The sequence below is a fragment of the Gorilla gorilla genome, chromosome 19, assembly GCF_029281585.2.
Source record: "Gorilla gorilla gorilla isolate KB3781 chromosome 19, NHGRI_mGorGor1-v2.1_pri, whole genome shotgun sequence".
NCBI lineage: Eukaryota > Metazoa > Chordata > Mammalia > Primates > Hominidae > Gorilla > Gorilla gorilla.
In genome coordinates, this window is record NC_073243.2 from 15624795 (window position 1) to 15636923 (window position 12129).

The following is a 12129-nucleotide window of genomic DNA, read 5'->3' on the forward strand; positions in this document are numbered from 1 at the left end:
GCAGTGAGCTATGATTGTGCCACTCCACTCCAGCCTGGGAGAAAGAGGGAGATCCTGTCTCAATAAAACAAAGCAAAACAGAAAGAAACATCTAATAGAGCCTCATGAGCAGAAGCCATGAGGTCCCAGGCAGCAGCGAGGGGAGATGGTGGGTCCCTGCACCGTTACCCCTAGACCTAGGACTCGTCCACCATAGGGAAGGGTTGTGTGGGACGCTCGCAGGGAAAGGCAGGAACGCTATGTGAATCTGCCTCAGGGCAGGATTTGTGCTGAGTACATGTTCCTATACAAGAAACCGTAGATAAAATAAAGGCATTCGCTGAGCTGGGGTGAATCCGAAGTCAGTAGGGTAGACCAGCATCCAAGATGGAGCTGCATCTCTGGGACATAATTACTTCCCAGTCATCACTCAAAGACAGACAAATACACACACAGCCTTGCCGTGAATTGGATGCTTGAATGAAATACGGGGCCTCCGTCCATTTTCAATATTTCTTGTTGACTCTCTCTTTGCTTTGCCCAAAGGGACGGACGGCGTGCAGGAAATGCTGCCCCAAAATACGGTACTTTCGCTTGCTGTGTATTTTAAGCTCAAGGAAACTGAGAAAACGGCAGAAGCGAAGGGCTCTCTGACCTTCCCTCACCCTTTTCTCCCCTGAAGCAAGCTACAGAAATTATTTATTTTTACTTACTTATTTTTATTTATTTATTTTTTGAGATGGAGTCTCGCTCCATCACCCAGGCTGGAGTGCAATGGCATGATCTCAGCTCACTGCAACCTCCGCCTCCCGGGTTCAAGTGATTCTCCTGCCTCAACCTCCCAAGCAGCTGGGATTACAGGTGTGCCCCACCATACCTGGCTAATTTTGGTATTTTTAGTAGAGACGGGGTTTCACCAGGTTGGTCAGGTTGGTCTCGGACTCCTGACCTCAGGTGATCTGCCCGCCTCAGCCTCCCAAAGTGCTGGGATTACAGGAGGGGGCTACAGCGCCTGGCCCCTTTTTTTTTTAATTTTTAATTTTTGTAGAGATGGGGTCACACTGCATTGCCAAGGCTGATCTCGAACTCCTGGCCTCAAGTGATCCTCCAGCCTTGGCCTTGTGAAGCGCTGGGATTATAGGTGTGAGCCACCGTGCCCAGCCACACTCGGAAAATCTTGTACTTGTAGATTAATACTGTTAAATATAATCACGTCTTAAAATTTCTCAAGATGAGGAGCTGTTTTTCTCATTTTGCGTAACCAAACATATTCTACTTTAAAAACAGAAGCACCTCTCTAAGTTTTATTTTTTCAGATAATTTATTGTTAAATGAAGACATCACAAAGCAAAATGGAGTGGGGCAGGTGTCAAAGGTAAACTGAAAACGTCGTGTCTGCCAAACGCTATTCTGGTTTCCTAAGGTTAGAAACAGGAAAAGTGTCAAATGAAAAGGTACTCGCTCAAATTAAGTTTTTTTAAAAGGTCTGTAATTTGAAAGGAAAACAATTTTTCACTAAAAATATCCTTATTACATGTAAGCCATAATTTAAAAGACAGAGAAAAAAGCTTTTCAATAACAAATAAACAGCATCTCTCAGAGACACTTAGGAATGTTTGTTTTTAATCAGTGGGTCCTAAATCAGTGCTTCCACCCTGCAAACGAACACGAATCCACTGTGGATGGCATCCTCTGACCCACCCTGAAGTGTTCTGTTTCTCTCCACACACTTCCTTTTCTGCAACTTTCAGCAAAGCAGGTTTGGAAGAAAGAGGATTACAAAGAACTACAACTGGCTCTCTAGTGAATAACAACACAGTAAAACCCGGTTTTCCATTTGCATTTCACATTCACAATCGCTCACTGCTACTTACTTCACTGACGAATTTCAGACTCTCTCCACACCCAGCATGATTTGTCTGAACTTAACACAGTCCCCCTAAGACAAAAAAAAAATATCTCCTAAGGACCTCTAAGAACACAGCGGTGTTTAAAGGCCACGTCCTCGCACGCAACACCCAGGCCTGCCACGCAGCCGGTACTGTTTCCTGAGCTCATGCAAGCAAGCGTCTCCATGGGGCAGAGCAAGGCCTTGAGGATCCCGCTAACATAACTTACAAATTATTGGGAGGCCGAGGCGTGTGGATCACAAGGTCAGGTGTTCGAGACCAGCTTGACCAACATGGTGAAACCCCGTCTTTACTAAAAATACAAAAATTAGCTGGGCGTGGTGGCGTGCACCTGTAATCCCAGCTGCTCAGGAGGCTGAGGCAGGAGAATCGCTTGAGTCTGGGAGGTGAAGGTTGCAGTGAGCTGAGTTGGCGCCATTCCACTCAGCCTGGGCAACAGAGCGAGACTCCATCTCAAAAAAAAAAAAAAAAAAAAAAGACATTGACCACTTAAACGACCACAGCATGAAATCAGACAGAAAAATCCATTTTTATCAATAAATGCTGCGTCACTCGCTCCTCCAAACACAGGAAGCATTTTTTGCTCTGCACGTGACTGAGGAGACTGTGGGTCCCAGGGTGCCCCCTCCCTGGGTCCCAGCCGAGCTTCAGCCCGGCAAGCTCAGACCACGGGTGGACTGCAGGCCCCGTCCGCAGGGCGTCGTTGCACTGGGGCACAGCGGACTGATGCTGTTGTCTGCAGAGGACAGCGTGGCTCTCCAGGACTCCAGCGACTGCGCACGACGGCGATTGTCGCTGCACCTGCTGCTGTGGCTCCGGGGCCACCACGGAGCTCAGTCCAGCTTTCGGCGCAGATGGAGGCCATCGGCAGAAACCCGGAGCTACAGCCGAGCTGAGCTTACAGTGCTCGGTAACCCTCAGGCACTGGAAATGATCTGGATGTGTTCAAAGGGAATATCCAGTTTGTTCTTTCCAATATTGGAAGAAAAAAGTAAAACCATCAGCCACTTTCTTTACTCAAACACCACAGGGATTGGCAGGAGGTCCCAAGAAGGGGTTAGGGGAGGATGGGGTGGCGGGAGGCAGGGCTGAAGCCACCGCACCCTGGTCCACCCCGCTGCTGGGCCACGTCAGCCGAATTCACACGGTCCTTGAGAACATTTCAGTTGACTGTCACCTGCCTCCGTACGGTGGTGTGAGAGGAATGCGCGCCACCGCGGCGGCCAGGTTTTGACATCGTTCCCTACTCTGAATGCACCTTAGCTTGTCTGGTGTCGGGGGATGGGGGCACAGATTTCCTCGCCTTTTTTTTCTGCCATTTTTTTTTTTTTAGAGATGGAGGCTCACTATGTTGCCAGACCGGTCTCGAATTCTTGGGCTCAAGAGATCCTCCTGCCTCAGTTTCCAAGTAGCTGAGACTACAGGCGCCAGCCACCGTGCCCAGCCTTCCTTGCTTTTTGAATTAGACCTAAGGCACTGGCAGAAACCCCCTGCAATTCTGACGCCATCGAGATCCTAAGACTGAGTCAACTCTAGCTCCTCTCATGATGAACCAGGTCATCGCCTGCGTCTGCCTCCTCCGGGTGGCCGCAGGTCTTAGGGCCACCGCTTCCCGTCCTGAGTGTCCACTCCCCACGTGGACTCCCAAAAAGTGTGTTTTCCAAGCATACTCTTAGAATGCTGTTTCTCTCAAAAAAGGCCATCCACTCCGTGTTGCCTTATGAAAAAATGGGAAAGTATTCTGAAAGTATTCCAAAAGCCCAAAACACCTGTCGGAGACTCACGGAAGCCTGCGGAGACGGCCACCAGATACCAAGGGTTCGAGGCGTTTCTCAGAGCCTGTGCTTGGAACTGACCGTCAGGAGGCAATCGGAGCCGAAGCCGCTGCTCCCAAACCTGGCCGCCCATCGGCCTGGCCTTCCCGGAGCAGGTGGCAACACGGAGAACCCTTTTTTTAAAAAAAAAAAAGGCATCTTAAATTGTGGTTTGGGATTTTTTTTTTTTTTTTGATATCATGAAAAAAGATTTAGAGAATTACAAGAGTTTAGGTTAACAGGAAACACAAATGGAGGTGGAAATTTAAAAACAAAGGAATGGAACTCAACTCTCCACAGATTGAACCCACACGGGTGTCACTGTTTACTGAATTAGCACCACTTTTGTGCAGTGAAGACACCCGTGGCTGAGATTTCTTAAATCTCACTTTTTCCATGCTTTTCTTCTGATAACTGACCATGGAGGGAGAGCTCTCCTCCCCCCTCCCTATCCCAGACTGCTGCTGCTTTCCTGAGATTCTGCTGGTCTTTTTGTTGCCTCATCTGATTGAGACTTTGGGGAAACAACACAGCAGCAAACCAGGACATATCTTCCCTCTAAAAACAGCTTGAAAATTACAACACAAAGATCTCAATAATTATGAGATGCAGTGATTTTTTTTTTTCTCTTCCCCCGGCCGGGCTTGGAGGTATCTCTAGGTTAGACTCCTCTGGGGCTGGAATGACATGAAGGGTAAGGTCGCCCAGCTTGGCCAGGGCAGTCGGGGGCAGGACAGCGGGAGAGCCGGTCCGACCCCAGCCCAGCCTGCCGGGTCAGCATTCATCGGAGAGGTCGTCGCTGCCTGGGAGCTCCACGGCTTCGAGCTCCACGCTGGACAGAAACCTCCTCAGCGTCTTGCGGCAGTTGTAATCCAGGGTGGTGGTGTAGACGGTCTTGGGGTACTTGGGGTAGACGATGGTGGTACTGAGGAAGCGGGCAGGTCTGTGGCGTGGCTCGAAGCGCACCTCGGCCTTGTAGTTGCGCCACGTGCCATTGGGGATACAGGTGACCGTCTGGCTGCAGGAGGCCACCGCCAGGCCCAGGGGCAGCTGCACGTCGTCGATGAAGTGCCTCTCGGAGTCGTACTTGACCGAGGAGGTGTACCTGGGCGGGAGACATAAGGCCGCGTGAAGCCGCTCCTCTGAGCCGGGGGCTTGGGGTCCCCACTGTGACCGTGAGTCATTTGTGGGGTGCACATGTAGAATGAGAAGCAGCATAGGGTCGCAGAGTCTATAAAGTACTTACTATGTGCCAGGTACCTGTAGTCTAAGTACTTTACTTACGGGATCCAATTTAATCTCCCCAACGACCCTGAGAGAAGAAACCGAGGTGCAGAGGTGAAGGTCACCGCGCCACTGAGTACTGGAGCTGGGATTTAAAGACAGGGGTGCAGGGTTCCAAAGCTGGCCCCACACCACTGTTAGCCACTGCGGGCGGCAGCCCTGGATCCTGCTCCCACTCGCATAAGCTTAAGACCTCAGCCAAGTCACTTCACTCTTCCCAGCCTCCGTTTCCTCTTTCTTTTTTTTTTTTTTTTTGAGTTGGAGTCTCGCTCTGTCACCCAGGCTGGAGTGCAGTGGTGCAACCTCAGCTCACTGCAACCTCCGCCTCCCAGGTTCAAGTGATTCTCCTGTCTCAGCCTCCTGAGTAGCTGGGATTACAGGCACCTGCCACCATGCCCTGCTAATTTTTGTATTTCTAGTAGAGACAGGGTTTCACCATGTTGACCAGGCTGGTCTCAAACTCCCAACCTCAGGTGATCTGCCTGCCTTGGCCTCCCAAAACGCTGGGATTACAGGCACGAGCCACTGCACCTGGCCTCTTTTGTTTTTTTTTTTTTTAACAACATATCTTTTATTCTTTGTAGAGATGAGGACTTCCTGTGTTGCCCAGGCTGGTCCTAAACTCCTGGGCTCGAGCAATCCTCCTGCATCAGCCTCCCAGAGTGCTGGGATTACAGATATGAGCCGCCGCACCCACCCTATCAGCTCTTTAATGAGAGGATAAAGGAACCCAGAAACCTTGAATGCTGGTTCTGAAAGTTTGGCTATACCAAATATTAATACTTTGTTCACCTTGGCATTTGGTTTGGGGACCCTCCCTAAACCTACGTATCTGGGTATCTGACTTATCAATGAAAGCCAATTATCATCTTGATTTCCATAAGATAAATTAGCATCTGTGTTCCTCAGGTACTTAATTTTTTCAAGTCCTTCTTTTAATTTTGGGAGTCAGTTTTCTTTTCTTTTCTTTCTTTTTTTTTGTTTTTCGGAGTCTCGCTTTCTCGCCCACTCTGGAGTGGTGCAGTGGCGTGGTCTCAGCTCACCACAGCCTCCACCTCCTGGGCCCAAGCGATCCTCTCACCTCAGCCTCCCGAGTAGCTGGGACTACAGGCGTGCACCACCATTCCCAGGTGATTTTTGTATTTTTTGTAGAGACAGGGTTTCACTGTTGTTGCCCAGGCTGGTCTCGAACTCCTGGGCTCCAGCCAGCCTCCTGCGTCAGTCTGCCAGAATGCTGGGTTCTAGGCGTGAGCCACCGTGCCTGGCCCAGAAGTCACTTTTCTTACAGAAGCAAAGCTTTAATGCATTTTACTGAATGCTTATGGCTTTGTAGATACTGAAAAGAGTATGAGCGTCACATACAGACACATCTAACAGCACTGCCTCCAACCAGCCCCTACCCACTGGTCAGGTGAGTAAGAATCAGAATTCTTTTCTGTGAGTGGAACGGAAATTTCATCTCTCCTCCTCAGGCAAGTAGTTAAGAGGCTGGTGGGAGTCATGGCCCCATTTTGTTCAAAATACAAGCTCCACAGGAACAAAAGGCTGAACTGCTCACCTCCCAACTGATGAACCTCGTCTTTGCTCCATGTCAAAGGGGCCTTTGTGTTACTGCAGCAGAAACTCCAGCTATCAAACCACCAGGTACCAAAAGTAAAACTCCTTTCTCTAAAAAGACCTATCTTTACCTGAGCCTTTCAATGCCATCTTTGCCCCCAGATAATCCTGGATGAGATAATCCCCAGAGGACGACCAGCGCTTGCCTAGTGAAATTATACTATGAGACAAGGTTAAAAGACCTCAGAGACGGGGTTGGCAGGTAAGGGAGTAGGGGACAGCAGCTTCTGGAAAGAAGAATTAATATTTGACAAAACTGTAACCCTCTGACAGCCATGATACATGAATTGCAGAAAGAAAATGCAGAACTTTATACATAACATGATCTCATTTTTATTTTAATTTTAAAAGCATGTCTATATATTTAATTGGTTAGAATGCAGGAACAGAAAGAGGACCCACCAAACTATTAATCATTTTTGTCATACTTTTGCAATTAACTAATTTTTTTATAACAACAAGCATTAATATCTGGAATAAAAAATAAAAATTGTTAAAAAAAAAGAATAAAATTGGGGCCTGCTATATTTACCTTACTTCCTTTGGTGGTAAGGGGTCAAACTCCACTCCTTCGCCAAAGGACAGAGGACACAGCCTCAGCGCACAGCCGGGAGTCAGGGGGAGAGACGCTGGACTCTTCAAGGACAGAGAAGAATGCAGTTAGAGCTCTTACGGGCCATTTCTTTTCTTTTATTTTTTATTTTTATTTTTTATTTTTTTGTGAGACAGAGTCTCGCTCTGTTACCCAGGCTGGAGTGCAATGGCACAATCTCAGCTCACTGCAACCTCTGCCTCCCAGGTTCAAGCAATTCGCCTGCCTCAGCCTCCTGAGTAGCTGGAATTACAGGCATGTGCCACCACGCTTAGCCAATTTTTTTTTTTTTTTTGTATTTTTAGTAGAGACGGGGTTTCGTCATGTTGGCCAGGCTGGTCTCGAACTCCTGACCTCAGGTGATCCGCCCGCCTCGGCCTCCCAAAGTGCTGGGATTACAGGCACGAGCCACCGCACCCGGCCCCCACAGGCCATTTCTAAGCATTGCCCACAGAAGGCTGTGGCTCTGAGCCTCCAGCTGATGGGCCCAACTGGGATCTGTGTCCCCCATGCTGGGCACACCAGAGAAATGCTGGACAGGGAGCAGAGAGGTCTGGGTTCAAATCCCAGGTTGACCACGACGGTGCCGTGAGCCCTCAGAGGAGTCACATCACAAACCCTGTGACCCTATCAACACAGCAAAGTGGATGCCCCCTTTCACTGCTAAGGTTGTGTGAAAAGCTGCAAAGAGGAAACAAACTCAAGCCAGACTGCCACCCCTCGCCCTGCGGTGAGAAACCCTGGTGAGCCGAGGCTCACCTCACCCGAATCCTCAATTCTGCAGCGCTCCCTCTGTCACCGTCTCAGCAACACTCTAGAAAAGGTCAAAACAAAAAATATGCTACCAGGGAATTTTTTGTTTTCTAACTAAAGATTCAATCTGGCCAAGCGCAGTGGCTCACACCTGTAATCCCAGCATTTTGGGAGGTGGAGGTGGGAGGATCCCTTGCGCCCAGGAGTTTGAGACCAGCCTGGACAACATGGCAAGACCCCATCTCTACAAAAAATACAACAATTAGCTGGGTGTGGTGGTACACGCCTGTAGTCCCAGCTACTCAGGAGGCTTAGGTGGGAGGATAGTTTGAGCCTGGGAGGTTGAGGCTGCAATGAGCTGAGATCGCCACTACACTCCAGTCTAGGCAACAAAGCGGGCGGAACAAGAGACTCTGTCTTTAAAGAAAAAACTTTCATTGCTAAGATGGACACCAGGCCGGGCACAGTGGCTCACACCTGTAACCCAGCACTTTGGGAGGCCAAGGCAGGTGGCTCACCCGAGGTCGGGAGTTCGACACCAGCCTGGCCAACGTGGTGAAACCCCGTCTCTGCTAAAAATACAGAAATGAGCCAGGCATGGTGCTGTGTGCCTGAAGTCCCAGCTACTAGGAAGGCTGAGGCACGAGAATCGCTTGAACCCAGGAGACAGAGGTTGCAGTGAGCCGAGATCATGCCACTGCACTCCAGCCTGGGTGACAGAGTGGGACTGTGTGTCATAAAAAAAAAAAGAGAGACGGACACCAAATGTTCTTCCTGTCACCCTCCGCTATCCAGAATACTCAGTGAACCAGAGCACAGCAGGACTTCCAGCCCGGCCAATGCCTGGGACGTTCTGATTAGCCAAGAAGGCTCACTAGAAGTCAGTTACATCCTAGACACGGGGCTAGTTTTCACCCAATTTGCAGGATCAGGGCTTCCGTGTTAAAGAGTGCAAAGATAAACACGGTGCAGAGCCTGAACTCGGAAGCCCTTTATGTTCCCTGGTTTACTCGGGATCTATCATTTTCTTTGCCTAATTTGAGAGAAGGATGTACATTTGCGCCAGGGTGTGGAGTTGGCAGCCCCACCCCCACATCTCCCAGGACAGAGAAGGAGGCAAACGTTTCTAGAAGGTTGGCTCTGAGACCTTTATCCTCAGACCAGGACAAGGTGTGTCAAGTAGGGGCATGGGGTGGAAATGTGAAAGCCAAAGGGGACCAGAACAGAGACGCAGAGGGTCCTGAGGGTCCAGGTCCTGGACCTGGGTGGAGGCTTAGCGAGGCCAGGCTAGAGAAGGGGCGGTGGGTGGGAGCCAAGGTCAGTGAATTGTGTGTGTGTGGCAGGGGAGGGTACATAAGGTGTGTGTGTGTGTGTGTGTTTGTGTGTGTGTTGGGGGGAGGGTACATAAGGTGTGTGTGTGTTGGGGGGAGGGTACATAAGGTGTGTGTGTGTGTTGGGGGGTACATAAGGTGTGTGTGTGTTGGGGGGTACATAAGGAGTGTGTGTGTTTGTGTTGGGGGAGGGTACATAATGTGTGTGTGTGTTGGGGGTACATAAGGAGTGTGTGTGTTTGTGTTGGGGGAGGGTACATAAGGTGCGTGTGTGTGTTGGGGGTACATAAGGTGTGTGTGTGTTGGGGGGTACATAAGGTGTGTGTGTTGGGGGTACATAAGGTGTGTGTGTGTGTTGGGGGTACATAAGGTGTGTGTGTTGGGGGTACATAAGGTGTGTGTGTGTGTTGGGGGAGGGTATATAAGGTGTGTGTGTGTTGGGGGTACATAAGGTGTGTGTGTGTTGGGGGTATATAAGGTGTGTGTGTGTTGGGGGTACATAAGGTGTGTGTGTTGGGGGTACATAAGGTGTGTGTGTGTGTTAGGATGTACATAAGGTATGTGGGGGGGGAGGGCACATAAGAGATGTGTGTGTGTGTGTTGGGTACATAAGGTGTGTGTGTGTGTGTGTGTTGGGGGGTACATAAGGTGTGTGTGTGGGGAGGAGGGCACATAAGGTGTGGGCATTGGCTTCTGCAAACAGCCTCCAAATAGTGACAGTAGGCCCTGCTCTGCCCCCACTCTCTGGCTGCCAGACCCTGCCCAACAGAAGGGGGCACCTCCCAGGTGTCCCCATGAGAAGGTGGGTGATCTCTGAACCCCCTACCGCCTTCCTCCAGGCATCGGCAGGAGCACTCGGTTCTGTCGCCTTCTCTGCTTTTCCATCCCTGCCCACCCGACAGACCCTCCCTGAGCACGGCCCTCGCTCCAGGCTGGGGCTGGGGTGATGTGAGGCAGCACAGGTCATAACAGACACATGAACGAAGGGCCACAGGAATGGGGATGTAGCCGTGGACTCTGGCCCCTGGGAAGCATCAAGGAAGGCCTCCCAGAGGAGATGACATGAGCTGGGCATTGAGGGGCCAGCAGGACACCTCCTGGGAGAGGTAAGAGGCCCTGGGCATGCGGGTGGAGGGCGGCAGCAGAAACGCTGGTGTGGTGTATGTGTCCGGCCTGTGGCCAGGGCAGGTGGACGACGAGGCCAGATGGGGCCGGACGGGAGGGCGCTGAAGGCCAAGTTGAAGCCAGCCCCGCCTTGGGATGGCGATGAGGAAACTGCCCCGATGCCCACCGAGAGACAGGGTGGGAGGGGCGAGACCACCAGCACCGCCGGGGCTCCCGTGGGGGTCCCCAGGAACCTCTCGTGGGGATCCCTAGGGACAGCAGCGGCCGCCGACTTCACCCGGGGGAGGGGGCTGGAGGTCCCCATCCCGGGGGGCAGGGCCGGGCTGCAGCCCCGCTCCAGCTTTTCTGAGACTGCGGGCAGGATGTGGCTTCCCCAGAGTTCTAAGTAGAGGCATCAAACACCAACATCCGAGCGACTCCCAGGGCAAAAGAGTAGGTGGAGTTTTTTTCTTTAAATGAACATTTTAAAGTAAAGTAAAAGGATTACTCCGTGAAAGTTTCCACCCACCCAAAGGCCTCCCACCCGTCATGTGAGGGACGCCGGGTTCCCGGTGTTCAGGCCAGGAGGGGGCCCCGGGAGGCCGCAGGCTGGGGAGGGACCTTTCTCCCAAGGTCGAGGAAGGCTCTGGCCCCTTTGCCCCGGGATGGGGAGCCCGGCTGGGAGGAGGCGCGCGGCCCCGTGGGAGCCCAAAGCCGCGGGGTGTCGGGCCGGGGTTCCCTCCAGGCGCCCCCCGCGCCCGGCAAAGGCAGGAATGTGGCCGACCCGCAGCCCGGCAGCCCCGGGGCCGCCACCCCGAAGGGAGGAGACGGCGGCTCGCCGCTCCCAGGGCTCCCGCGCCTCCCAGGCGACGACAATTTTCCAGCCACCCGCTCCAGCTGGCCAGGCCCGCGGCGCTCCCGCCCCGGGCTCCCGGCGATGGCCGCCCCGTCCCGACACAGCGCGCCCGGGGGGCAGGAGCCGCTGGGGGTCCCGGAGCGGAAACCGCGGCGCTGGGAGGGAAGGAGCCCGCGCGGGGCCACTCACCGGAGCCGCGGGGGTCGCCGCCGCGTCGGGCTCCAGCGCCCCCGGTGCCGCCGCGCGCTCTCCGCCGCCTCCGCCCGCCGCGAGCCCCCAGTGGCTGGGGCTGGGGCTGGGGGGCAGCCCCGAGTCCGGGCTGTCCAGGACGCCGTCGCCCTTCTTCTTCGCGTCCACGAGCTCGGGCACATCCTGCAGGCTCAGCCGGCCCACCATGGCGGCGCGCGAGGGGAGCCCGAGGCACCCGCGCCGGGGTCGCGGGACAGCGAGGGACGCAGACGCGGGCCGGGGCCGCTGCCCGCCCGGCCGCCCTCCCTCCCTCCCTGCCCCGCCGCCCGCGCGCCGCCCGGGTCTCGCCGCTGCCCGCCCCGGCCTCGGCCCCGCCCCTTCCCGCCCCTTCCCCGCCCCCGGCCCGGCCGCGGCCCCGCCCCGCCCTCCTCCGGCCCCGCCCCTTCCCCGCCCCAGGTCTGGCCTCGGCCCCGCCCCGCCCTCCGGCCCCGCCCCTTCCCCGCCCCAGGTCTGGCCTCGGCCCCGCCCCGCCCTCCGGCCCCGCCCCTTCTCCGCCCCAGGCCCGGCCTCGGCCCCGCCCCCTGGCTCCCGGCCCCGCCCCCGCCCCGCCCCCCGAGGCCGATCCCCGCCCGCTGGCGGCACCGAGCGCCAAAGGCCCCCCAGCCCGGGGTCTGGCCCCCAGCGCGCTACAGGTGGACGC

The 12129-nt window shown here is 53.9% G+C and overlaps 1 protein-coding gene across 1 annotated transcript; it reads right to left on the minus strand.

Moving 5' to 3' along the window:
• Window positions 1–1281: 1281 nt before the first annotated feature.
• Window positions 1282–11793, minus strand: RFLNB (refilin B). Its single transcript, XM_031003478.3, has 3 exons — window positions 11430–11793; window positions 7137–7240; window positions 1282–4808 (listed from the first exon to the last, which is right to left on the minus strand). Exons 1-3 carry the CDS (start codon window positions 11634–11636, stop codon window positions 4478–4480), a joined length of 642 nt encoding a protein of 213 aa, XP_030859338.2. The 5' UTR covers window positions 11637–11793; the 3' UTR covers window positions 1282–4477.
• Window positions 11794–12129: the final 336 nt, after the last annotated feature.

What these genes read in the sequence shown, in the direction of transcription:
- RFLNB (XM_031003478.3), bottom strand. Translation starts at nt 11,636, where the DNA reads ATGGTGGGCCGGCTGAGCCTGCAGGATGTGCCCGAGCTCGTGGACGCG. An exon ending in CGGCGACCCCCGCGGCTCCG is followed by an intron (nt 7,241 to 11,429) that starts GTGAGTGGCCCC and finishes CTGTCCTTGAAG; the next exon opens with AGTCCAGCGTCTCTCCCCCT. An exon ending in TTACCACCAAAGGAAGTAAG is followed by an intron (nt 4,809 to 7,136) that starts GTAAATATAGCA and finishes TCTCCCGCCCAG; the next exon opens with GTACACCTCCTCGGTCAAGT.